This window comes from Etheostoma cragini, chromosome 6, assembly GCF_013103735.1.
Source record: "Etheostoma cragini isolate CJK2018 chromosome 6, CSU_Ecrag_1.0, whole genome shotgun sequence".
NCBI classification, from domain to species: domain Eukaryota; kingdom Metazoa; phylum Chordata; class Actinopteri; order Perciformes; family Percidae; genus Etheostoma; species Etheostoma cragini.
In genome coordinates this window covers 4208280-4235983 of record NC_048412.1, presented here as the reverse complement: position 1 = coordinate 4235983, position 27704 = coordinate 4208280, and the positions used below count along the sequence as shown (strand labels likewise).

At 41.7% G+C, this 27704-nt stretch overlaps 2 protein-coding genes across 3 annotated transcripts in view; one reads left to right on the top strand and one right to left on the bottom strand.

The window, feature by feature from the left end:
• Positions 1-25386, top strand: part of LOC117946104 (E3 ubiquitin-protein ligase RNF19A-like) — a 37433-nt gene extending 12047 nt beyond the window's left edge. The window contains exons 2-11 of one of the 2 annotated variants that reach the window (XM_034873959.1): positions 5045-6010; positions 9617-9825; positions 10772-10916; positions 12586-12748; positions 19165-19279; positions 19612-19773; positions 21496-21709; positions 21826-21969; positions 22673-23232; positions 23269-25386. In XM_034873959.1, the coding sequence (XP_034729850.1) occupies positions 5259-6010; positions 9617-9825; positions 10772-10916; positions 12586-12748; positions 19165-19279; positions 19612-19773; positions 21496-21709; positions 21826-21969; positions 22673-23232; positions 23269-23489 (2685 nt within the window). In that variant the 5' untranslated portion in view covers positions 5045-5258 and the 3' untranslated portion in view covers positions 23490-25386. Of the gene's footprint in view, positions 1-5044; positions 6011-9616; positions 9826-10771; positions 10917-12585; positions 12749-19164; positions 19280-19611; positions 19774-21495; positions 21710-21825; positions 21970-22672 lie in introns of both variants that reach the window. The other variant, XM_034873958.1, reaches the window with a different exon arrangement.
• Positions 25387-25876: 490 nt separating this feature from the next.
• LOC117946103 (sperm-associated antigen 1-like) overlaps positions 25877-27704 on the bottom strand; it is a 23547-nt gene continuing 21719 nt past the window's right edge. The window contains exon 19 of the mRNA XM_034873956.1: positions 25877-27361. Within this exon, the coding sequence (XP_034729847.1) occupies positions 27233-27361 (129 nt within the window). The 3' untranslated portion in view covers positions 25877-27232. The remainder of the gene's footprint in view (positions 27362-27704) is intronic.

Genomic DNA, 27704 nt, shown 5'->3' with positions numbered 1-27704 from the left:
TTTATTTAGCTTTTCAAGTAGCGCATCAAACCCTCCTGTACATCCCGGTCTTCTTCCTCTGCACCCCGTGACAGTGTCACCACCGTCTCTGCTGGCCCAGATGCATCCCAGTTGTTGTCATGCGCCTCTCCATGACTCTCATAAAGATTATACGAAGTACAGCAGGTCAGAACCAGAGATTCTCATCGGTCGGACGTCGCCCACAAGACAGTCTGCGGCGGCGATTTTGCAAAGCGTGAATACTCTGAAACACAAACCGTACACAGCACACATGTTGGTGTGTAATTGTGTTTGCTATAGTTCATGTACTTTATATAACGCTAGCCTATAGTTAATACAGACCGGGGCCCCTAACACATGCAAATGTTAGCTAACGTTACCAGGAAACTTAACTTACCCTTTTGTGTCGGCGAACAATAGTCACGTTGACGTCTGAACACCGTTGGAATTCCCAAACTCCAGTTTTTTTTTCAGCTGGGATTTTTGTGGCTTCCTTCAGCTTCTTTTGAAACAAAACATTTCTTCTGGCTGTGGCAATTAGCCGACGTGCTGTTTTGACTCTACCATCTGAATGTCTCAACAAAAATCGAGACTCATCAGACCAGGCAACATTTTTCCTGTCTTTACCTGTCTAAGTTTTGTGAACTCTTGCAAATTGTAGCATCTTTTTCCTATTTGTAGTGGAGATGAGTGGTACCCTTTGGGGTCTTCTGCTGTTGTAGCCCATCCACCTCAAGGTTGTGCGTGTTGTGGCTTCACAAATGCTTTGCTGCATACCTCGGTCTTAACGAGTGGTTATTTCAGTCAAAGTTGCTCTTCTATCAGCTTGAAGTCGGCTCATTCTCCTCTAACCTCTAGCATCAACAAGGCATTTTTGCCCACAGGACTGCCGCATGCTGGATGTTTTTCCCTTTTCACACCATTCTTTGTAAACCCTAGAAATGGTTGTGTGTGAAATCCCAGTAACTTAGCAGATTGTGAAATACTCAGACAGGCCCGTCTGGCACCAACAACCATGCCACGCGCAAAATTGCTTAAATCACCTTTCTTTCCCATTCTGACATTCAGTTTGGAGTTCAGTAGATTGTCTTGACCAGGACCACACCCCTAAATGCATTAAAACAACTGCCATGTGATTTGTTGATTAGATAATTGCATTAATGAGAAATTGAACAGGTGTTCCTAATAATCCTTTAGGTGAGTGTATATGTTACTTTGTGCAGACTACTAAAGAACATGGGAGAATAAATGTATGTTACAACATAACGAGAGGGATAAAAACAATATGTGCAGGAAATAAGGCCAGCGCTAGCCACCAGAGTTTAGTGATTTCAGACCTAGCTCAAAACAAGGGGGGGGGGGGGGGGAGCAGCAGCATGTGTTTCAGAAAAGCAGAGAAGTCAGTGGTTTGGTTGCAGCTGGAGGGGCTGTGCACAGTGCTGTTTTTGATCTTTTGTTATAGTTGTGCAGATTGTATGCACATGTGCAGTATGTGTGATGTGTGCGTGTGCGTGTGCGTGTGCGTGTGCGCGGCGCTACTCTGTATGGTTTTATTGCAAAGGTGTAACCAAAGACGCCGATAAACAATCGCATACATAATCAGGGATGGACACCCGGCCAGCAAGCTGGATCTCAGTAGCAATACTTCTAAAATAACAGATATTCTTTCTTCAGCTCTCTCATCACTTCTCCCACAAACACAAAGCACAACACAGAATCACAGAAAGTACAGTCAGGGGTGAAGCAAACTGTTGCACAAACGTTTTAAACTTGTCAAGCACCCCATAGAACACTGCACCTATCAAGTTGATACATGTTTTCAGTCGTGTTCTCTTTCCTGCATGTAGATGATTTCTGCGGTTTACATGGCTTTGTTTGTTAAGGTTGTGGCCTCTGATGGCAATCCATACTTAATAGCTCACATGGATTTCCTCAGAAACTGTACATATTACCTCCCTTCCTTCCAGACAAATTTCAAACGGCAAATCTTAAGATGTGGGCTGTCTAGTAGGCAGATTTACTCTTGCCTTTGCAGTTTTGCACGGTTTTACTTTAGTGTCGATCTGTCTAACTCTCTTTGGCTCTTTGTTTCTCTCATCCTCTTAAATGTGTGAAATTCTCAAGTGGACAGAACACTTAGCTCGGCCCAGGAGCCATCTGTCCTGATATCATCATTTAGTGGAGTGACTAGTTACATGAACACGCTCAGGCGTGGAGATTTCAGAGAAGTAATTATGTTTTGTCATTCAGGAAATTGTGAAATTAACAGATCTAACCAGCAAAGGTCTGTCGAAATTCTGATGCAAGATCATGCCTTTGTAAAAGATCTTGAAGGAATACAACACGGTTATCTAGCTCTTTATAACTGTAAATTGTTACTTAAATCTTCTGCTGTTTGACCCCGGTTTTATTTAGCTTCACAACAGTGCTTCAACCTTGTAGGGCTAGAGATTGATATTAAGATATTGCTTTATATTACTTATCTTTATATTACTTTTTATTTTTGCTGTAACGCTGTATTTACAATGGCTGTAGTTTGTTGTTGTTTGTAGACGATTCTTCTTGACATCATTTTGCTGCTTTTTCAGTTTTTCCTCCAATATGAGTTTTTCAATGGCCGATGCCTTTTATTTAGAGAGCAAGGGGCCCAGGGCTGTTATGTATTGCGGATATCATACCGTTCTAATGCATTTTAATAAAAAACACAAAATAACATTTATTTAACCCTGTTATTGACTCTGTTTAGTTTGTTTAATGTAGGCTATAACTCGCAGCAAAGTTTTGAAAATGGGCTGATAATCTGTGATTTATCTCAAAATGGTATTAATTGGATTTATAGGTCCATCACTAGCTTTTAGCAGATTCATTTCAGGCTGTGACTATTCAGTAGCGGTGTAACAGACCGTAGTTAATATGTGGTCCGGACATATCAACACTCATGATTCGGAATGCTTGTGAAACGCAAATTAATTGTTTAACCATAATAATAGTGGGGAATACATTTTTGCAGTCGCTGTTACTTAAATTAGGCTGACAAGTCTCTATGCAGGGTTGCTGTGAAAAGACACAGGCAACGCACATTTCTGTTCACGTTAATGGGGCATGTTTAAATCTCTTGATAGAGACGGTCATTGTTACTGGAGTAGCGGAAGAACTTGAAAAACCTGTGACGCCCTCTACAGAGCTCTTTCGTATCAGTGGCAGATGGTAGTTTAGTCCACTGAAATAGGGAGCTTTGAGCCAGGTAAAAGCTGCCAGTTGTTTCGGCGGACCTTATGGTTAAGTTTAGGAGAGAAAAAATGAGTTATGCAGCGACAACAGTTATCTAGCTTTATGTCCCTTAAATGCCCTTATGTCAACTGGAAAATATGCGTAAGAAAAATAGTTTGTTTTCAGATCGTTGTTGCTGTTCATCTTCAAGGTCACATATTGATTGATTGATTTTATTTGACCACTTAAATACAGAATAAGAAACGGTACTCTTGGTCATACATTTAAATACATAAATAGTCAGGGATGATACAATAAAGCCCAAGACTTATTTCCATTGTGGTTCCTGCTTTTTCGTATTTTATGTCACCTCTACAATGTTATAGTGTTGTTAAACGTGGCCAGAACTCCAAATAATGATGTAAATATATTTTAGACAAAGACTGTGTGCTAAAACTTTTACATTTCCAACTATACTGAACACTCCACTCTTGGCTAAGTCTTAGCAGTAAACAGTGTCAGCTTTGCAGTAAGTTGTCCCCCATTCCGGGTCACATTACTTCTGAAACATTTTCTGTTGGTAGTATTTGCTGTCAGCCTTTTTTATTTGCAATTTTTAACGGTAAAGATTGCCACCACTATTGTCACCTGCTAACTAAAACAGCCAAATGGCTAACTGTAGTAAACAATGTCATCTTGGCTGCCTATGATGTAAAATTCTCCCCAATTCTGGGTTGCATTCCTGCTGAATCATGTCCGATTGGGTAGTGTTTGGTTCAGAAGCCTTTTATCCACGATTTTTTTTTATGTAAAAAAGTGCTGCTTTGTTCCACTACAATCTAACGTCAGCATACTGCTAACTATGAACTATTCATAAAAACATAAGAAACATTATTTGTTTTTGTGAGAACTGAGATCCCAGTTCTTACGTGCTTCTCCGGAAAAGATTTTATTTTCTTCTGTAACCAAAACAAATGATGGCTATTTGCACTTTTGCCTGTAAAAGTGTCCTACAAAGAAACAAACCAGACATATGGTTTTATTTTAAACAGCATTTATTAAAATGGCAACATGGTCAACAACATTCCTCCACTTTAAAAAACAAACTATTGCCCTACCTACCCATGATCCTTTCAATGATTAATTGTGCAGCCTTAGATAACAGTCTAGACTTGCAGTTTAATCAATTGAATCAATTGAAATTGAAACCCACATTATCTTGACTTAATACATAGTAAGAGGTTCTGTGTGTTTGATTTTCTGAAAGGTTTGGTGGAGCTTTTTGTCAGTTATACAGTCCTCCAGCATAGAAATTATATATTAAAGGGACACACCTAGTACTGCTATAGAGCAAAGTTTCTATGAATGAATCACTGTTTTCCTTAGCACATGGAGAAACTTGTGCGATCCACAATGCAATCCTGCCAGAAGTTCAGATTAGTTTAACATTCAGCATGTTAAGACATGTTACCAAAGTCCAGCAGAGTACCCAATTTTCATTCTTGCTGTTTGACAGTTTGTAGCAGTGACTTAATAGAAAGAAAGCCATACACGCAGCAGCAAAGGCAGCGGAACTGCAATCCTGAAAACATAAATATAAACAATCTAATCCTCTTTCATAACTGCAGAATATGATTTGATTTGTCTTAGGTTGACTGATGAAAAAACAAAAAACGAGAAATAACTTGTAAGAATGTTTCTGAATGGAACAATTATGCATTTGTTTCATTGCATTCACACTCTGTGTGGTGGTTATTGAAATTGCATTTAACATATATTAAAATCTCTTTTTCTCTCTCTCCCCCTACTCTTTTTTTCTTTCTCTTTTCAACAGGTTCTGTTGCATCTGTTTTGCTGCAGGTGACCCCCACCCCTTCGCCAAAATCCGGCTATTAGATGTGACCACGAGGTTGATCAGGAGAAGCCACCATGTCTTAAATGCAGACGGGCCCTCCGGGGCCCTGTCCCCCCACCCTGGACCCCCCTCCCCCATCCACCCCCTTACCCCTTATCCCAGCCCCATCCCACTCCCAGACCTCCCTGCACATATGAGGGACAGGCTACCCAGCCCTGGCTCCCCGCTGGCACACCCATCCCCTCCCCCCTTAGAGATGAGCCTACAGAAGCACCAGTTAGAAGGCGGTAGCCGAGGGGTGATGGGCTCTGACCGGGACCTGCAGTCTACTGCTTCCTCCATCTCTCTGCCCTCTGTGAAGAAGGCCCCAAAGAAGAGGCGCCTCTCACTGGCTTCTCTTTTCCGACGGCGGGCTCGGGAGCCAAAATCCGGGCGTCAAAGGTCCCGAGAGCTCCAACAACCCGGACCTGTAGGGCTTGGAGGGGTGGATGGCATCGCCAGTATTGAAAACATCCACTCTGAGATGTGTAATGACAAGAAATCTGCCGCCTTCTCTGTGGCTGGGGCCTCCGCTGCTGCCTCCACCTCTTCTGCCTCAGGGCCTTCTTCCTCTACCTCCTCCTCCTCCAAGGCAGGGGGCGGGGCTGGGGCGGAGCTACTGGAGTGCCCGCTGTGCCTTCTGCGCCACTCCAGGGAGAGCTTCCCCGACATCATGACCTGCCACCACCGCTCCTGTATGGATTGCCTGCGCCAGTACCTGCGCATTGAGATCTCCGAGTCACGTATCAACATCAGCTGCCCCGAGTGCTCGGAGCGCTTTAACCCACACGACATCCGTATGATCCTGGGTGACCGGGCCCTCATGGAGAAGTACGAGGAGTTCATGCTGAGGAGGTGGCTTGTGGCTGACCCTGACTGCCGCTGGTGCCCTGCACCGGACTGTGGGTAAGTGGTGAATTTAAATACACAGCACGTGAACACAGCCACAAAGACACTACAATCGGCTGCAGCTCACAGTGAACCTGTCATACACGGCATGGAAATCTCTAGGTTTTCTCGAAGCAGCAGATTTGTGCCTGTATGTCCAGGGTATCTCAGGTTGACCTGCTGAGGTAGTTGTATGTGGTGTGTGAGCTGGAGTGGGGGGCGTGTTTCCCAAGGGAACATTCTTTAATAGGAATAATATAAGGAAGTTATGTGGCCCATTGGAAGAGAAAATTAAGATGTGATTACAACAGGTGAATAATGACACAGTAACTTAGAGAAAGAAGAGTTTTTCAGTCAAGTTCATCTACTCTTCAAAGTCTTTATGTTCTACTAAAGTAAAAAGAAAATCCCTTACACATGTACTGTTGCTAGTGCTTGTTTTAAAGGTCCCATGACATTCGGCTCTTTTGATGCTTTTAAATAGGCCGTAGTGGTCCCCTAATACCATATCTGAAGTCTCGGTGGCCTTGGTGCAGAATTACAGCCACTAGAGCCAGTCCCACAATGAGCTTTCCTTAGGAGACTGGGGATGTGGCCTTGACAAACAGCCACTTTGCTCGTTTGAAAGCCCTTATGACCTCATAAGGGGCAAGATTCCAGATTGGCTTATTTGATCTTATATTTTCTCAAAGGCAGAGCAGGTATATAGGTAGGTAATGTTAAAAAACCTAATAGAATTTTGTGACGCTCACTTCTTTCTGGTTAAACTCTACTACAATGGCCCCATGGACCATTTTTCAGATTAAGGGTTGTACAGAAAGGGCTGTGATCTAAACTGATCTGATGTTTTGTTGTTGTCAGCACCGCAGCACCAAAGCCGTGGTCTCTCCAGTCATCTGCAGTCCATAGTCTGTGTTCTATTTAGTGCTGGTTGTTTACTGACAATGATTTTTTGAAATAGGATTGACATGTCTCTGCTCTTCCTCACTGTCTGTCTGCATTCTAGACTCAGTCCTCAGTAGAGTAAAATGATCCACAGCGGAGGAACTCTCCCAGGCTCTTCATTGCTCTGTGATTGAAACTTAATCTTGGGTCAGTCACAGAGGGGCTGGGAGGCTTCTGCTTCACTCGGATACAACCACGTCACGCACTGCAGGGTTTCCCTTTAGGAAATTGGCAAGCCAGTATTTTGCAACTGTCATCTTTGAACGGATGAACTTTTCTTATTCTTGAACATTCTCTTTGTCAGCACTCCCTGCTTTTGTCTCCCGTCTGTTGATTGAAAGCATCCAGCTTCGCGTCATCTCAGCTGTCAGAAATGATAGGATTTGCTATGCTGTTCTGTGTTATGGAAATACACATGCAATTGCAGAAGACACAGGGGGAAACGAGCAGGCTGACAACAGCTGTAGATTCTACTCCAGCATCTGTGTAATACAATAAAACAGGTTAAAATGTCCTGTCCAGATCAAGATCACACTAGCTGATGGTCTGGACATCAGTCTCACGTTAAACATAAATCCATTGCTGTGCAACATTGCAATGCTGCCATTTTCTCTCCTTGTGGTTTCCAAGTTTTTATTTTGTTAAAATTAATTGTTTTTTGTGAATTTAGTGGCAAGTCATGAAAAATAGGTGTTGCTTAAGTGAGAATAGAAAGGCAATATATAAAGGTAATATATTGACTGTAATAAATCTGAAAGGAAACTACAAATATTATCTTTTCTGACAACAATGCTAATGCAAGTATTTTCTCCTTTTGAAATTTCCATTCCGTGACAGAATGCCTGTTTTTGTTTTAGCCATGTTGCCAGATATACAGTGGTGTGAAAAAGTGTTTGCCCCCTTCCTCATTTCCTGTTTCTTTGCATGTTTGTCACACTTGAGTGTTTCGGAACATCAAACCAATTTAAACAATAGTCAAGGACAACACAAGTAAACACAAAATGCAATTTTTAAATGAAGGTGTTTATTATTAAAGGTGAAAAAAAATCCAAACCATCATGGCCCTGTGTGAAAAAGTGATTGCCCCCCTTGTTAAAACATACTATAACTGTGGTTGTGCACACCTGAGTTCAACTTCTCTAGCCACACCCATGCCTGATTATTGCCACACCTGTTCACAATCAAGGCATCACTTAAATAGGAGCTGCTTGACACAGTAAGGTCCACCAGAAGATCCTTAAAAGCTACACATCATGCCGAGACCCAAAGAAATTCAGGAACAATTGAGAAAAAAAGTAATTGAGATCTATCCGTCTGGAAAGGGTTAGAAAGCCATTTCCAAAGCTTTGGGAATCCAGCGAACCACAGTGAGAGCCATTATCCATTATCCATTATCCAAGTATATGTGGCGTAGAAGGAACACTGCATTTCATAAAAAGAACATCATACCAACAGTAAAATATGGTGCTGGTAATGTGATGGTCTGGGGCTGTTTTGCTGCTTCAAGACCTGAAAGACTTGACGTGATAAAAGAAACTATGAATTCTGCTGTCTACCAAGAGATCCTGAAGGAGAATGTCCGACCATCTGTTCGTGTACTCGAGCTGAAACGAACTTAGGTTCTGCAGCAGGACAAGGATCCTAAACACACCAGCAAGTCCACCACCAACGCTGTAAGAGCCTCATTGCACGTTATCGCAAACGCTTGGTTGCAGTTGTTGCTGCTAAGGGTGGCCCAACCAGTTATTAGGTTTAGGGGCCAATCACTTTTTCACACAGGGCCATGATGGTTTGGATTTTTTTCACCTTTAATAATAATCACCTTCATTTACAAATTGCATTTTGTGTTTACTTGTGTTGTCCTTGACTATTGTTTAAATTGGTTTGAGGTTCCGAAACACTTAAGTGTGACAAACATGCAAAGGAACAGGAAATGAGGAAGGGGGCAAACACTTTTTCACACCACTGTACCTATCTAGATAGATAGATAGATAGATAACGTAAACCCAACGTGCTACAGCTGTAACGTTAGTACAGCCATGAAAGCAGCGAACAGAGAAGTAACAACAAAAATATTGGAGATATATTTGAAAGATGGAGAAAGCTTAGAGCCCAAAAGCTTATTTAACAGGTAAGCATTAGCTTCAGGTTGTTTTGTCACGGCTATGTCATTTCTAAATTGAATTGTATAAATAAAGTACCAGAGTTGGATACTCGCAAAAGCAATTGAGACACAGCCCGTAAAGTGATCCTGACTGGTTCTGGCTAATGCCACCACGCTAACCCTGCTAAAGATACCGTAGGGCCGGTCCAGCGGGCCACGTCTGTTTACAACTTGTAGCCTGTTCAGCGGCCGTAGCCGAAAACGTTGAGTTATTTTAAGCCAAGAGAGGGGGGCTGAAAATCGGGAAGAGAGGACTGTGTGTTTGCGGTGTGTTTAGCGATTGTTGCCGTAATTAGAACCGTTCAGTCGGTGAAAGAACGGCAAGGTAGTGTAAATTTTAGCGGTTCTTACCGGAATTCTAAGCCTACAATATTGTTACTTTTATTTCCCACAGTTTTAATTTGTACTCGCAGACACCAATCTCTTGTTTTTTACTGTAACGTTGGTGCATTTAGACTCATTCTGTGATGTGAATGAAATCTTAACATTTGCCTGTTTTGTTTGTCTGCTACCAGGTATGCAGTGATTGCTTTCGGGTGTGCCAGCTGTCCTAAGATCACTTGTGGCAGGGAGGGCTGTGGTACAGAGTTCTGTTATCACTGTAAGCAGCTGTGGCATCCCAACCAGACCTGCGATGCAGCGCGACAGCAGCGAGCCCAGAGCCTCCGCCTGAGGACCGTCCGCTCGTCCTCCCTCAGCTACAGCCAGGAGAGCGGAGCTGCAGGTTGGCTGCTCTTCTTTTTCTGTTAATCCTATGCATGTCTGTTAAATAACTCACACTTTGTTAAACATGAGCATCGAGTATAGCCAGTACATTACCAAAACTTGTAGTTATAGTTGTGCATGGATGGTGCATAGACCTCTTCTAAATGGGAGATGGATTGAGAATATGGGGTTTGGTAGCATATGTCAAAATGCAGTGGAATGTGCCAACAACTTGTTAATTTTACCTAATTGTAGGGCTGTCAATCAATTTAAATGTTTAATCGCACCATTGTCCATAGTTAACTCGCAATTAATCACACGTTTTATCTGTTCTAAATGTGCTTTAAAAGTGATATTTTTTCATTTTTTAATGCTCTCATCAACATTGGAGCAGCCAAATATGCTTTCTTTATGCAAATGTTTATGAGTATTGCAACTATCAAAAAACTATTACAAAAACTTTGTAGAATATCCTCCAGAGTAACTAGAAAGTACAGTATGCTCAGAAAATATGCTGAAAGTACCATATGGCAAACTCAAGCCCATCAAGCAACAACAGATCTTGACCTAAATGTAACATTACACAATTTAGTGTCCCTCTTCACTCTTGTAAAGCTTAACCAAATTTTTTTATTTTTCATATCACAATGGTACTGTTGCATCACTTCCTAATTTCCCAAACTACAGAGCACCATGAGGCCCAAATCACAGAACACCCATGCATTAATTGCACGTCAAACAAATTTGTGGCGTTAAGGAAATTTGCCTTATCACACTTATTTTGACAGGCCTAATGAAATGCTTTAATAGTTGGAACTGTGATGTTTTTTTCTCACCATGATGAAGTTTGAAAGATGTCACCTGATTGACCATTTCTAGAATGTTTGAGCAAAAGTGTAACTAATGAGTAAAACTATATATTCCACTTTGCGATCACAGTCTCTTTCTATCCTACTGCCTTCTAGCTGATGACATTAAGCCATGTCCGCGCTGTGCTGCCTACATCATCAAGATGAACGACGGCAGCTGTAACCACATGACCTGTGCCGTCTGCGGCTGTGAGTTCTGCTGGCTTTGCATGAAGGAGATCTCAGACCTGCACTACCTGAGGTTAGTTTGTCAACGTGCATGCGCAGATCTTCAAACACAAAGACCCGGTTTGGATACCTGTTGACATGAGTTTTCTAAGACACATAAAATGATTGTTATTGAAATAATGCCCAGGCAAATAAAACAGATTTGCTGTTGTGAATATGTGTATTGGTCACTTTTATGTCGATGACTCTTCATTTAGGGAATTGCTCCAGGGGGCCCTCTCCTTCTGCTTTATTTGTTTTGGCATTCTAAACTATGGTTAAAGCGTAACTCTTGCCAAAATGCAACCTAGGGTATTTTTGAGAATTTACCCGAGTCAAACTTTAGTTCAAAAGCATATTTAGGCCTTATTCACGTTTTTCGGTCAAATGGCCTTTTGAATGGGAGTTCTAGGGGCACTTGTACAATAGCCTCAAAATAGCTGTTTTTAAAACACTAACAAGGCTCGACACAACAGGAAACTTTGCTCAAAGTATCACCAGGGGCTCTTAACATGAATGCAAGCATTGAGAACATTGTTTGTATTCACAGAGCTTACTAAAAAAGAGAGGTTTTGAGCAACTCACGTTAGCAGTTGTTGTTTGCGCAATCCATCATTTTCCCAGTAAAAAATAGGCAATCTTCAAATGCGAATGCACGGACTCCATGGGAGGAAATTACATTCTTATATGAGGCACCTTTTTCAACTACAAGGTCAATATTGTTTCTCACTGATGACAAAACAACACAATATCCGTGCATTTATATGGATTTAAGCATTAGGAGCTTTCCATCTTTACTCTCCTCCTCTTTTTGACTGGCTTGATAGACGGTGACTGGAAGAACAACACTACTCACCAGTGAGTTTTTCAAAACCTTTCTTTTTAGTTAACTCTGTGTACGCAAACAATGTTCTTAATGCTTGTGTTCATCTGTAGAGCACCGGGTGATACTTTGAGCAAAGTTTAATGCTAGACTATCACTCCAATCGGAGTTTTCTGTTACACGACTAAAACAACTTTTGAACGTACATATTCCTCCAAAACAAGTTCCTTCCCAGGGCTTTTTTTTTTTTATCCATTGCTAACAACCGATGACTTTTACAGTGAAGTGGGTAGGTTGGTTAGAAGTTTTGTTGCCTGAGTAGTGGCTGAGATTAGGAACCTATTTAGCAAGTTTGGAGAGTTATACCTCTCAAAGTTTGTGACCTGGCTAAATTAAAATAAAGTAATTTTGGAACAGCCATAAAGCTAGCCAGCACCCTAAAGTGATACTTTGCCGATTTCAATCCAGCTCGGTGTCATCTTTGTGTGGGAAGTGTTTATGAAGGCTGTTTGGCCTCCCTCTGTGGCGCCAGTGCACAAGCTCATGCCAGCTGAGGTCGGCTGAAATCCAGCAAATCGACAGGTTTGCATCATCTCGTGGATCTCGGTAGTCCACGACTGCTCTGGTTAATTGGGAGCTCCATGGAGGGAAGCCACACACACTGCCCACACTGCCATGACACAGACCTGGATTTAAATCAGCTAAATATCTCTTTAAGACATTTGTCTCTAGTCCACATGGAGAAACATGTTTTCCTCAGTTGTGTATAACAAGGGATGAACATGCTGAAGACATATTACAGTTTTGACTAAATGAATGATTAATACTTAGCCTCCAGTTCTTTTTTCTTTTTTTTATCTTTCTCCTCTACCTATCTCAGTCCGTCAGGCTGTACTTTCTGGGGGAAGAAGCCATGGAGCAGAAAGAAGAAGATTCTTTGGCAGCTCGGAACACTTGTGGGTGCCCCCGTTGGCATCGCACTCATCGCCGGCATAGCTATTCCCGCCATGATTATTGGTATCCCTGTATATGTGGGAAGAAAGGTAAGGCTCTGGTGAAGCATTCATGTGCAGTTGTCTGAAACATACAGTGAGGAAAATAAGTATTCGAACACCTTGCTATTTTGCAAGTTCTCCCACTTAGAAATCATGGAGGGGTCTGAAATTTTCATTGTAGGTGCATGTCCACTGTGACAGACATAATCTAAAAAAAAGAAAATCCAGAAATCACAATGTATGATTTTTGAACTATTTATTTGTATGATACAGCTGCAAATAAGTATTTGAACACCTGTCTATCAGCTAGAATTCGGACCCTCAAAGAACTGTTAGTCTGCCTTCAAAATGTTTACCTCCACTCCATTTATTATCCTAAATTAGATGTACCGGTTTGAGGTTGTTAGCTGCATAAAGACACCTGTCCAGCCCATACAATCAGTAAGAATCCAACTACTAACATGGCCAAGACCAAAGAGCTGTCCAAAGACACTAGAGACTAAATTGTACACCTCTACAAGGCTGTAAAGGGCTAATTGCTGTGCAGCTTGGTGAAAAAAGGTCCACTGTTGGAGCAATCACTAGAAAATGGAAGAAGCTAAACATGACTGTCAGACTCCCTCGGACTGGGGCTCCATGCAAGATTCTCACCTCGTGGGGTCTCAATGATCCTAACAAAAGGTGAGAAATCAGCCCAGAACTACACGGGAGGAGCTGGTCAATGACCTGAAAAGAGCTGGGACCACCGTTTCCAATGTTGGTAATACACTAAGACATCATGGTTTAAAATCATGCATGGCACAGAAGGTTCCCCTGCTTAAACCAGCACATGTCAAGGCCCGTCTTAAGTTTGCCAATAACTTCATAACCCTCATTTGGATGATCCAGAGGATGGGAGAAAGTATGTGGTCATAATTCCACTAACCGTGTTTGGAGGAAGAAAAATAATGAGTACCATCACAAGAACACCATCCCTACTGTGAAGCATGGGGGTGGTAGCATCGTGCTTTGGGGGTGCTTTTCTGCACAGGGACAGGGCGATTGCACTGTATTAAGGAGAGGATGACCAGGGCCATGTATTACGAGCTCTTTTGGGAACAACCTCCTTCCCTCAGTTAGAGCATTGACGATGGGTCGAGGCTGGGTCTTCCAACGTGACAAGCACACAGCCAGGATAACCAAGGAGTGGCTCTGTAAGAATCATATCAAGGTTCTGACGTGGCCTGGCCAGTCTCCAGAACTAAACCCAATAGAGAATCTTTGGAGGGAGCTCAAATTCCTAGTTTCTCAGCAACAGCCCAGAAACCCGACTGATCTAGAGAAGATCTGTGTGGAGGAGTGGTCCAAAATCCCTTCTGCAGTTTGTGCAAACCTGGTGAAAAACTACAGGAAACGTTTGACATCTGTAATTGCAAACAAAGGCTTCTGTCCCTAAAAATAACATTGATTTTCTCAGGTGTTCACATACTTATTTGCAGCTGTATCATACAAATAAATAGTTAAAAAATCATACATTGTGATTTCTGGATTTTGTTTTTTAGATTATGTCTTTCACAGTGGAAATGAACCTACGATGACAATTTCAGACCCCTCCATGATTTCTAAGTAGAAGCACTTGCAAAATAGCAGGGTAATTAAAAACTTATTTTCCTCACTGTATATCCACCTACAAAATAGCAGAAAAGTTGGATGTTAGACAGAAGTACAAAGAGTTGTTGTTCTATGAAGATGATGCACCATCTCAATGCTGGTGTTAACTGGCAGCTTTCAGAGCGTTGCAAGTAACTGGAGACTTCATCTTGTCTTGCTACTCTGAACTCGCTACATGCAGACACACACACACACGCACACACGCACACACGGGGCGGCTGTGGCTCAGTGGTAGAGCGGTTGCCTCCCAATCGGAAGGTTGGTGGTTCAATCCCTGGCCCTGCAGTCCCATGTCGAAGTTTCCTTGGGCAAGACACTGAACCCCGAGTTGTGAATGTGTGTGAGTGTTTATCTGATGAGCAGGTGGAACCTTGTACGGCAGCCTCGGCCAGTGTATGAATGTGTGTGAATGGTGAATGTATCCTGTATGATGTAAAAAGCGCTTTGAGTAGTTGTTCAGACTAGAAAAGTGCTATATAAATACAGCACATTTACACGCACGCAGACACACACACCCCGATACACACGCAAATGGTGAAGGAAGATTGAATACACGTAGTGAATGATACAGAGTGAAGTTGTTAGTTGTTTTTATAACATGCTACCTACGTTTTCTTGAGGTAAAGGAAAGGGGAGATTTTGTTTTTTTGAACAAGCAAAATACAAGAAATACCTAGCAATCTATTCACAGTTCTATATTAATTGCCAATAATATAGCCTATCTCTATAGTGTTCCGTAAAATATCATTCCACATAGAATGTTGTCACTGAAAACTAAATATCATAGGGTCCCTGTTAATGCTATTGTATCCTTCAATTCATTGAGCAGATGGATATTCAAAGATATTTTGCCAGAATAATTTATCTTTATTTGAGAAATGCTCAAACTTGTGTTGTCAAATTTCACTATGACCTTAAAATAGGAATCTTGGTTTATACTGTATGCAAGTCAGAACCAATCTCCAGCGCAGTTACAGCAATTAGTGTAATTAAATAACATTCTTTTGAAAACGTATCTTATAGAGAGAGGAATTAGATATAGTATGCTAATACTTTATCACACATTTACATGAGCAGAAAAATGGCATTTAAATTATTGCTCCTGATGAGGAAGTAAATTCCCGCATGCAGCTTTGATGTGTCAAAAAGCTACCATTACAGAATCTTTTGTTGAAGAAAGTAGAAATGGAAGAAGAGAATATGTCTGTCACTTTTTAATTGTTAACATCTTTGTTTCTTGACTTTAGAGTAGCTCTAATACAGTTACAAAAGATGTGAGTGCAAAGATTTTGCAAAGGCAAGTTACAAATACCCACACCCACTCTCTTTAAATCCTAGTGACGTCCCTGGACATTACAATCAAATGAAAGTATTCAGACTGCAGAATTCCCCTCTGAAGCCAGCCAAGAAGAAGCCAGAGCCAAAAAACTTCTCTTCCCTGACAAAAGCAGAGCACATTCAGCAGTGATCACATGACACATGTTAAACATCTGAGCATGAATCACATGCATTCCACATACTGTGGGTAAATGTTTAGTCTTGGTATAAAATCTGCTTCCTGGTGAATTCCTAAACCAGGGCCATGGCCGTTTACTTGCAGCATGGTCACGTGTCATATCAGCATAACATTGTCACTGTTGACTGACGTATTAAGCAGATATGTTATGGTTAGGCCTGGTAAATCCAGTCCAATTTAAGAATTTGGGTTATTCTGAGTCACTCACTAAACTGAACCGGGTTGTGCAAGTCACTTGAGTCAGTATTGCAAGAGGCGAGCTGAGCTGAGGCGAGCTTGCAAGTGTCTGCTTGACCTATTAGTTGTATGCACCAAACCTACAGTAGACCTAACTAGGCTACATGCATAACATTGTATGTTATTTCAGAAGTAAAAAAATGGCTTTTGTTGTTTGCTTTACTCTGAGCATGAGCGGAGACTTCACTTGCTTGTCTGAATCAAATCCACTTATGACAACGTAGCCGGCTGATTCGCGGGATTGACTGACTTGCGCAAGCATCAACAACTCACAAGTCACCAAGGACTCCAAGGAGTAATTGACGGCTTGTGAGTTGTCTGCGAGGCGAACCAAGTTTGCAATGTTTTGGACTGTCTACTTGAACTAATTGCATTTTAACATACTACATGTATACATCAAACCTACAGTGGGCCTAGGTAGGCTACGTGCAGAACATGGGATGTTTCAGAAGTGAAAGAATGCCTTTTGTTGTTGATTTGCTTAACCCTGAGCTCAAGGAGAGACTTTACTCGCTCGTCTGAATCAGATCCACTCATAGCCGGCTGATTCGCGGGATTTACTGACTCACGAATCACAGAGGACTTGCAAGTCATTGAGGGACTGTGAGTTCTCGAGTGAATCCCATGGACTGCAAGCTTCTGGCCCTCAGTTTGCGGGTCGGACTGTCTCTCTGTTCACTCAGTTGCTTGAGTTGACTTGTGGAGTTGTTATTGCCTACGAAATTGTAAGTTATAAAGCGTTTTGCAGCTAAAATGGCTAGAAAAAGTGGTGGCTTATGTTGCAAGATGTTTGTGTGTGGCGCTGCTATCATTTTAGATTGAACTGTAGTAGGACTCAACTGAACCAGGTTAGTTGAGTCCTACTCGCGATTCATGAGTCAATTTAAAGATTCGCAGGATGCCGAGATAGCTCAGTTGGTAGAGTTGCCGCCCATATATAGAGGTTTACTCCTCTACACAGCGGGCCCGGGTTTGACTCGGACCTGTGGCCCTTTGCTTCATGTCATTCCCCCTCTCTCTTCCCTTTAGTAGTCTTCATCTATCCTGTCAAATAAAGGCCCAAAATGCCCCCCAAAAATAAAAAAAGATATCCGTGTCAAGAGGGTTTGTGGAAAGTAAGTGGGAGTGCATACAGCATTGTTTTTTTCCACTTAAATCTTTATTGGCAAGTTTTTCAACATTAAACTAAATTTATTAAATTATTATTAAAATTATGTAGTCCTATTTTTAAGGTCATTTATAGCACCAGTGTTGCTGTTTTCAGTCTTTTATAATGCCAAAATGTCTTCCAGTTGTGCTTCTTCCCAGATGTATGCTAGTTTTAACGACTTCAACAATTACTTATGGCCACTATTTCCCCCACATTCTTCAGAATAGCTTTTTATTTTTTTATTTTCTATTGATTGTATTTTAACTCATTTGAAAATGTTTCCCTCTTGCTTTTTCAGACCTGTTCACATGCCACTTTGCACACTTTTCTTTACATGTTTGGCTCTCTTCTCAAAATCTAGTTGTGGTATAATTGCTGGTTACTACTGGTGGCACTCTGTGGCCTCACTGTAGACTGAAGAAAGTGTTTCCCACTCTGGCTTGGCGGATACCATGTGTTATTGGTGGTGATACTGTTACCAGAATGGCTTGCAATCAGCTCTTTATTTGTTTCAAGGCTATGCTATCTCTAACAAAGTGTTTGCTGAGGTGTGAAAAAAAGAAAATTTAAAGGGAAGAAATTGTAGGCTCTGTCTTAGTCCAAGTTAATGTGCAATAAAGCTACACCTGAGCACTTGATATAGCTGCACCTCTGAGTTAATGTATAAGCCCCTAGTGCCTGAGAAGAGTCAGCAAAAAGATAGGGGAAACTCATTAATCCTAATTATGAGCCTTCTACTCAACTGGACAATGTTAAATTGGCACTAACATTGTGTTAACGGTTGGTCACTTCTCTTCATTTTTTTACAGTTAATAACGTCTCCGTTAACACTTTTATAGCCGCTAATGGTAGTCTCTGTGGTGTGTTGTGTGATGGTTGACAGTTGGACCCCAACCGAAGAACCACAGACAGCTTTGAGGTCCTTGATCTTTTATTGCTAACAAGCCTTTTGGGATAAAAGCCCGGCCTCAGTAAAAACTATAACTTAAGTAACAATTAAAGCAAACTTACAGGAATGATTGTTGTGGGCAAGCTACAAAACTATTAAAAATAACTATGAAAATGCTAACTAACAATTGATCAACGATACAGGATCAAATACTTTTAACACTACAAATGAATTTAAAAATTCACGCAAAGATACTATTTACACAGATGGGTATTTACACAATCACTCTGGATGTACTGTCTCTCATTTAAAATATACATTAATATTTACAGGTCTCGTCAATTTATATTACAGTACACACTCATTTGAAGGATACTATGATTTTGCAATGTACAATGAAGCAACACTTGAGCCCCTGATATAGCTGCACCTCTGAGTTAATGGATAAGCCTTAGTGTCGGAGAGCAGTCAGCAAAAAGATAGAGGAAAATCATTAAAGCTTTATTGCATAACTTCTAGATATTAATGATCGTCTGTTACATTGAAGCCATGACCGAATGAGTTGTTACAAAGGTAATTAAGACTATCAGCTCCACACAACTCTGTGTATCTCTCAGTACGGCTATGTTCAGAAGACCGTGGCATCTGGTGACTTTCCCCGTGTAGAAACTTGAGAGAAGATAATTACTTCTTCTTAAGACTCCCTGTTTTTTTTAATCCACTGTGTCCTCCTCGGCTTCTAGCAAGTGCTCGATCACGGAAGGCTTGTATTATGTGGACGCGCCACCAGTTTTGTTGTCATTACTTAGAATTCCTCATGGGGGTGGCAGAAACATAATAGCTTAATTCTAATTATATCAGCCTTCTACTCAAACAATTGTTGAATTGGTAGTAACACTGCACTGGTCTAGCATTCTTCTTATGTGGGGACTCAAGGCCACAAAACTGTCAGTTCTCTGGTATGAATACTAGTTATGAGAAGTTAGACTTTGTTCAGTCATTGTTCCCCTTTTCTCTGTCAGATCCATAACAGCTATGAAGGCAAAGATATCTCCAACCACAAGAGGAACCTGGTGATCGCTGGTGGAATGACTCTCTCTGTTATTGTATCTCCAGTGGTGGCTGCAGTCACTGTCGGTCAGTTTTTTTCTACAACATCGCCTTCCTCCCTTCTCCCTGTCTCTGCTCTAGCTCTCAACATGCCAGATAATTTTTGTCGACATATCCTTGTTTGACTTTGCTAGCTTCAGGAATTTATTTTGTTTAATCTTGAGAGCTCATATTATGCAGAAGTTTGTTTTCAAAATCAATTTAATTTTTCATGAGCTATTACATAAGTAGAGTTTGTATAAGTATTTAGTATGTAGACAGTTTTGATTTCTGTGCATCAGCAACATTGGCCAGTAGTTTGTTTTATTTTGTTTCTCGGCCCCTTGGTCTAACATTTCTCGGTCTCTTTCTCCCCTCAGGCATTGGCGTTCCCATCATGCTGGCGTATGTCTACGGCGTGGTGCCTATCTCGCTGTGCCGTAGCGGAGGTTGTGGCGTCTCAGCTGTGAATGGCAAAGGAGTTCGCATAGAATTTGACGACGAGAATGATATGAATGTTGGCACTGGGGTTGCTGCCACTGGTAAGCTTCAGTGCCCCCGCCATGACCCCCAGCACCCACACTGACACCTAAAAGTGGCTTTGTGTTTTTGCCCAAGACAGCAAAAAGCCTTTGTCTCACTAATTACTACTAACTCCCTGTTCAAATGAAATCGGCTGCTAGATTCACTGTAACACTGCACGATATGAAGAAAATATGCCATATGCAACAATGTTGTTGAATGTCGCAATAATTTAACAGACATTAAAGTGTACTCAGTTCCGCCTTCCTGCTGCTTTTAGTATTCTTCTAAAATAAAACAAATTGCTTGTTGAATTTAAAATAAATTTAAATAATTTCAAACATTCTTTTATTGAACAAATTGAACCTAAAAGCCACTACTACTACTAGAAAAAGAATGAGTTACACTTTAATTTGCAGTTTTAAATGATAATTTCTTTCAAATAACAGTGTTTAGCACAATACGATGCAGCCTTTCGCGACATGTATATTGCACTAGTTAATGTTGTGATAATGATAAAAAACAATATATTGTGCAGCCCTACTTCACAATTGTAACATGTTCTTTCACAGTCCTTTTTGTAAGACCAGAAGCCCACAGCATCTTAGAAAAACAGTCCCAGTATTTTGTGATGTCACAATCGCGAATTTAAGCAAATTAAAGCAATCAAGACTTGCAATTTTGAGCAATCACTGCAATTTTTTGGCAAATTTGACCAAATACCGGAGTTTCAACCAATCCTAGCAGTCCCACATGCCAGACTTTGTATCAGGATGTGACTCTGAGAGCCAATGTGTTGACGTCACACATACGTGGCCATACTCATTTCCGCGTTTACCGAGATGCGTGAGACTTGAACATCCCTGGGTCACCAACAAAACATACAGCGAAAGGCCGTGCTAAACACGTCAGACCGTCCTGCCAACCTCGCTACACTTTAACATCAATGTGCGCCGTAACGATTTTTCACTCTGATGTCGCTGAAGCGGCTGTTTCAATCCTGGTGGCTCTCTGCAGCGGGCGGGGCTGCTCAGTTCCCCCGCAACTAACGTGCGTGCGCACACGCACGCACGCACACACACACACACACACACACACACACACACACACACACACACACACACACACGGTGGATGCAGGAAAAACCGGAGATGTACAGGATGACTTAAATTTAGGATAGCTACGCTTGTTGTAAGTGCAATAAGTTAAAGTCTAATAGTACATTATCAAACTGTATGAATGTGTGTGTATTAGCCCAGGATAGGAAATTAACTAAGAATGGAAAGATCAACAAGCCACTAACAGTTTGAATTTGATTAATTCAATAAATTATTATTTTTTGTCTTATATCCACCAGCCATTTTCATATTACACCCTCATTAGCAGAGTCCAGCCTTTTTGGTAAGGTTGAGTTATTTTATTCTCCCCAAAACAAGTTTCCTTTTTATTTTTAAACAAGTATACAAAAAATTGCAACTTTTTTTGCAACTTTCTGTGTCTCGCAACTTAATTGCAACAAACATACAAAAAAACATTGCAACTTTTATCGCAACCTTTTACAAATCTTTTGACATCGGGCATTTTGGGCCGCAACAATCTCAAAAAAAAGTCCCCAAAATCCTGGAGGGACTGAAATACTCTTACCCACGTTTTGTCATTAGAGACGTCAGACACAGCACTGTCTTTTTTTTTTTTAATCCATTATTTTAATATGTTATTTCATGATTGTACCTTCTGTGTAGATACTACATCAGTGGCAGACACCAGGAACAATCCCAGTATAGGCGAAGGCAGTGTTGGGGGGCTGACAGGCAGCCTGAGTGCCAGCGGCAGCCACATGGACCGTCTGGGGGCCATCAGGGACAACTTGAGTGAGACAGCGTCCACCATGGCCCTGGCCGGAGCCAGCATCACCGGCAGCCTCTCTGGCAGCGCCATGGTCAATTACATAAACAGGTACTGAAACAGCAACACATGCTGTGGGATTTAAATAGACTTCACGGTGCTTTCCTACATTGTCTAAGACCCCCCCCCCCCCCCCCCCCCCCCCCCCCCCCTTCACGTGTTGTCAGGCTAGAGGTGCAAGCTGATGTGCAGAAGGAGCGCTGCAGTCTGAGCGGTGAGTCTGGCACGGTCAGCCTGGGCACAATCAGCGACAACGCTAGCACCAAAGCAATGGCTGGGTCCATTCTTAACGCCTACACGCCGCTGGACAGGTGAGCGTCTTTTACTCTTTATCTGGATGCTGCCGTTAGGGAAGAGACTGTTCAGTGGCAGCGTTGGGATCTGTGCAGCTGGTGTCCTCCCAAAAAAATCAATAATATGAACCAGATTGCAGTAAAATATCCAGTAAATGCACATCTGTGATCACATAATGCCGTCTGTTATTCCCTTGTAAAAGGTGTTGTTTGGGGATGTCTGCCAGTACGGATGTGATCAAAGCACAAGATTATTTATATTTTCAAAACATTTAAAGATAAAATATTCACTGAGTTGTTGATGAGTTGATGACAATTTAGTTTTATTTTTTTTATAGAAGTCTTTTTCTTTTTAAGTGATGTTACATCAAACTCCCAACACAATCCTGTGCATGAAGCCTAACTGATGATTGGTATACTGGGTATTTTGTTGATAGTTTGTAATTTATTAAATACTTGCCTAAAGCATTTCAACACAGTTTGGTGTTGGAGTTTGAAACTTTCAAAAATCTTAATTTTGTCTTAAAGATTTTCATTTTATTGTAAATGCATACTAATTCCAAATATCGGTTCTCGGTTTCATTAACTACTAATAATCTGTATCGGTATTAATAGTTAATGTATAAAAAAAAAAAAAAAAAAAAGTTGATCCCTGTAAGTCCTTCTTTTAATTTCTCTTTACTTTTTTGTGTCGTGCTTCCCTCTTCCCCCCACGTTCCAGAGAGGGGAACAGTATGGAGGTCCAGGTTGACATTGAATCCAAACCGGGCAAACTACGGCACCACAGTGGCGGCAGCAGCGTCGACGATGGCAGCCATGTCGGCCGCTGCGGCTGGACCTGCCCCTCCAACGGCTGCCCGTCCTCAGAGGGCAAAGGAACGTCCGGCAAGTGGGCCAAAGAGGCGTGCGGCTCCTCCTCCTCCGGCTCAGGGGGCAAAAAGAGCAAAGGCAAGCTGCGCAAGAAAGGCGGCGGAGGCACCAAGATCAACGAGACGCGGGAGGACATGGACGCCCAGCTGCTGGAGCAGCGCAGCACCAACTCCTCGGAGTTCGACTCTCCGTCTCTGAGCGGCAGCCTGCCGTCTGTGGCCGACTCCCACTCCAGCCACTTCTCGGAGTTCAGCTGCTCGGATCTGGAGAGCATGAAGACGTCGTGCAGCCACGGCTCAGGCGGCGGCGGAGGCGACTACCACACACGCTTCGCCACAGTCAGCCCCTTACCCGAGGTAGAGAACGACCGCTTGGAGACCTGCCCCGCTGCTTCGTCCTCTTCACAGGGACACGGAGCCGTGATCTCTCCCCACTCCCCCACCTCCACCTCCACCACCTCGTCCCTGGGCCACGGCGCAGAGCTCTCCCCGCTCTGCTTCATCACAGAGGAGAATGTCAACCTGGTGTGCCCTGCCGAGCTGGACTCTCACAGCAACACCAGAGAGCTGCTAAAAGAAACCAACAACAACAACAACCACCACCAACCACAACAGCCAACCCAAACACAGCAGCAGCCCAAGAACTCCTGTATACAGACGGAAATATGAAATCTCAATACCTTAAGTGCTGCACATCTTTTCCTCCCCTAAACTAACAGTCACATCTTACCTGTATTTTTTGTTTTGTTAGTCCCTTGTGAAAGGGATTTTTTTATTTGGGGATTTCTTTCCATAAACGGAGAGTTTGGAAATGGAAGTTTTAATAGGTTTCCAAAGTGCAGCCAATGTGAGAAATGTTGTGAATGCTGGTGTTTCTCCCTGTGCGACCCGCACACAGCTGACACTTTTATTTTTTATTTTTTTTTACAGTTCCCTCCCTTGCCACTTGTAACAGAGAGCCCACTGATCTGGTCGCTGTCCTATTGAGCTGTGTAGGTTAAAAATGAAACCACTGTGCCAGTTTTTCTTGTATTTGATTTTGGCTCTACAATGCGGATGCAACACCATGCAGGAATCCTGATGTCACAGCCTTAGGGACCAGGCAATATGATTCACTATTTCCTCCTTTTTATTTTCCACCAAATGTATTAGTAACAGAGGAACCTTTTTTGTTCTTTCTGTATTTATTATTAGATTTTGGTTGTTGTCTTTTCCAGTTTGACATTAACCCTCTAATAAAATATAATTAGAAGGCCTGGGCTCAACATCCTACATCTAAGCACTAAAATGAACACTTTTAGCACTAAAATGAACATGTAACAACTAAGATTCTCTTCACATAGATGGACACATATCTGCAGTCCAACTGTTGGGAGATGATATTTGACTGCTCTTTAGCAGCTTGGTAACCACAGAGTTTAGTGTGTGGTTTTAGTGCTAGGATGTCTTTGGAGACCCAGGCCGCGTAAGGTTCTGTGGAAAGCTAGGTGTGTTGGGGATGGGTGGGTGAGGGTTTGATTTGATCAAGGTCTCTGGAAGGCCACAGTTTTCAAAAATAATGCTGAAAGTCATTATAATAACCTTAACCAATGGGTTGGTCAATTCTGTGAAATTGTAAAAAGAAAATGTTTTGTCCTGTTCAAAGGTGATTTATTCAGACTGATGGTCTCGCCTCACAGAGTAAGAGAGCTTTGATATCTTTCTTTGTTAACTCATGGTGCCTTCAAGAAGCTGTTTGTGTTCTCCGTTTGTCTCTCTGTCTCTCCGCTGTGTCTTCAAGACACCAAACAACTCATTATAGGTTGCAGAATGTCTGTCTGTGTAGGAGGGATGCTCATTCACACACAGGATGTACTGTGGTAGAAATGGTAAATGAAGACTTTTCAATTGCCTACCAAAGACAGCACTCAGGCTCTTGTTAAATCTTATACCTTTTGACTTGTCACCTGTAGACACAGTATAGTGAATCCTTTTTACACCTTTGGGATGAATGAAGACAAGACCCAGGATTATACAGACATACTGACTGCGGTTTTTACATGCTTCACAAATGCTACGCAAATAACTGAGGCCGCAAAATGGCCCGAGGCACATGCACTGTTATCTGTATTTCTTAATACATTGATGTTCTGCAATGCACAAAAGTTAGTAGGGATACACAGGTTGGTTCTGGGATACCTTCCCTATTGATTTATCCTGTGGATCCGGTTTGTGTTGCCAGTTGCCGCTGCCGAGCAGACTTAAAGTTAACTTTTGTTTTTCAACACTTTATTTCAGAGTGTTTGATTAAGCCTGTCGTTACTGCTCGGTGGTCAGTTAAGGTTGGATAAGGTTAAATGCTGCAGTCCTCCCCACGTTAAAGCAAAATGTTTTGTTCTTCCTCCCCGGTTCGGTTTCACGTTCTCCACCAAAACTCCAGTTTCTTGATCCTAATTTGAACACTAGTGCCAGATATAATTTGTAATTTGTGCAGAACAGCATAAGGTATTTGTACATTTGTTTGGTAATTTGCTTTACTATATGCGTGTAAATGCATATCAGAAAAATAAAAAAATATATAAATGAAGTGTTGTCACGTCTTTTGATTTTCTGGTTAATTCAAGTACTGTAAATAGTCAGGGTATTATATTTTTCTTTAACTACCTAATTTCAATTTAGCACAGAATTGTTTTTTCTCCAGTTTATTAAATAGCCCTCTGAGTACTGTACACACTTATTTTACATCTCTATGGAAATATAATTTTGAAGAGAAACTGCAGAACATGAAAATATTGCCTCTTGCCCCCCTTGTCACCCTGAACTACATTTGGTACATTCATGTAGAGTTAATAAAACATTTGAAAACAAAGAATGGTTTGGATTCAAGCAGTGAATGCAGACTGGAATTTAGGGCTGGAAATCACCAGACATCCCACGATACCATATTATCACCATGCTTATTTCACAATACAATATTATTGTTAATTTTTAACATTGTGATACATTGCAGTTTATTACCTTGTTTTACAGTTTCAAATGATGTCCCCAAAGGAAAAATACTCATCTAAAAAATTCTCTGTTCATCTCACTTCACTTCTATTGTTGCAAAATGGACTGTCGAGCAGACAAACTGACCAGGAAGTTAAATTCTCATGCGCAATTTCTATAATAAAAGAACAGTACTCGGCGTCCACTGATACTGTATTGCCACGGAAAATATTGTGATACTATGCTGTATTGATTCCCCCCCCAGCCACTCTGGAATGTTTAATAAATAAAAATGTAATGTTGAATGGATCTTTTTAATTAGTAAATGAATGACATTTTAAGTTATGTGCACAAATAGCTAAGTGAGTATGATTTATGATGCATGAATCCAAACCATTTAACATTTTGATAAAAGCTACTGAGTGATATACTCTCTCTTTAGGAGTATCTGCACACTCACCAAACAGTAAGTCAACCCCTAGTCTGACATCTAAGGCACGCATCTCAGTAGGATGCTCCTTCTCTCCATTGTGTACACATCTGCATGGCTGAACTGCTTGAGGATGAATGTGCAGATGTGCCGGGCTAATTTGGTAAACAGAGAGGTTGAATGATTTTGTGTCATTCCTTATGGAAAAGACAAACACCAGCCTTTCAGAGTGACTTGCTAATTGCATAGCTGAATAAACAAAAGAGAGCATCTGCTGAGTCATGTAAGGTTACAAATTGTATTTTTATCTCCTACAACAATGTCAGTAGATATCAGTTCAACATATACTGGTATCATACTGCACAGAACCAAAGTAAGATATCCTGTAGGCCTATATCTCCCACAGAGATCATAGAGTACATTTGGTCATGATAAAAACTGACTAGCTTATAGTTTTGACTCACAGCAGAAAAGTTATTAATTAGCTCAGTAGCAAATGCCCCCACTTGTTCCTTGGCTAGATGATATCCAGCATGCACTGAATATTATTTCTAAACTTGGCTGGTGAATGACGTAGGCTCATTCATTAGGTGACTGATATCATGAGACAGACAGGGTTCAAGGACCGGAACAACGGACCTCAGTTCATGAGTCTGTCCTGAGCAAACTCGCATTGTACATTGGACCCCATTTATCAATACACTAAATGCCCATAGTATCCCACTGGCTGTTGTACAATGCATATGGTTAGTGGTGGTACAAAAGTAAATCTGCATAGCAAAATGTGGAGAGAAAAATATATTCCTTATACTGTCAATCAAACATACAGTGATCAGATCATTTACAGCACAGGCCAGTAGATTGAATGTGACTCAGTTCATTGGTATTTTGCTCTGGGGCACATTCTGCAGCTTCCTGCCTTTGTGTACTCAGTTCTGGTGCAGTGTTTTGCATAGATCCAGGAGTTGTTGTCATGGTGCAGCAGCTCATGCAGCAGGAAGCAGGGCCAGGAGGGTCAGATGTATTTGTTGGCCAGATTTTGAATATCGTTCTTGGTGAACTCTGTGCTCTGCACGGCAGACAGATGCTCAAACAGCTGGGTCAGGTGGTGACGCTCGTTCTTCTCCAGCAGCATCAACACAACCTGCAAAAAACAGCACATCACCACTAAAACCTCGGCTTCTGGGGGACAAAGTGGACAGATTACTTACAAAAAATATGAATGATTTACTAAAGCAATAGAGCGTAGTTTCTGTCTCCCCCATGAGGAATTCTAAGTAATGACAACAATCCACATCCACATGCAGCCTTCCATAATTAAAAACCACCCCCACCCCTCCTATGTAGTTGATGTAGCCAAGGAGGACACGGAGAATAAGAAAAGAAAACAAAAATATGATGACAAAAGTCACCGGACGACAACATTTCCTGAACAAAGCCATACTGAGAAATCCAGAGAGAATTTTGTGGAGCTAATTTTTGTATCA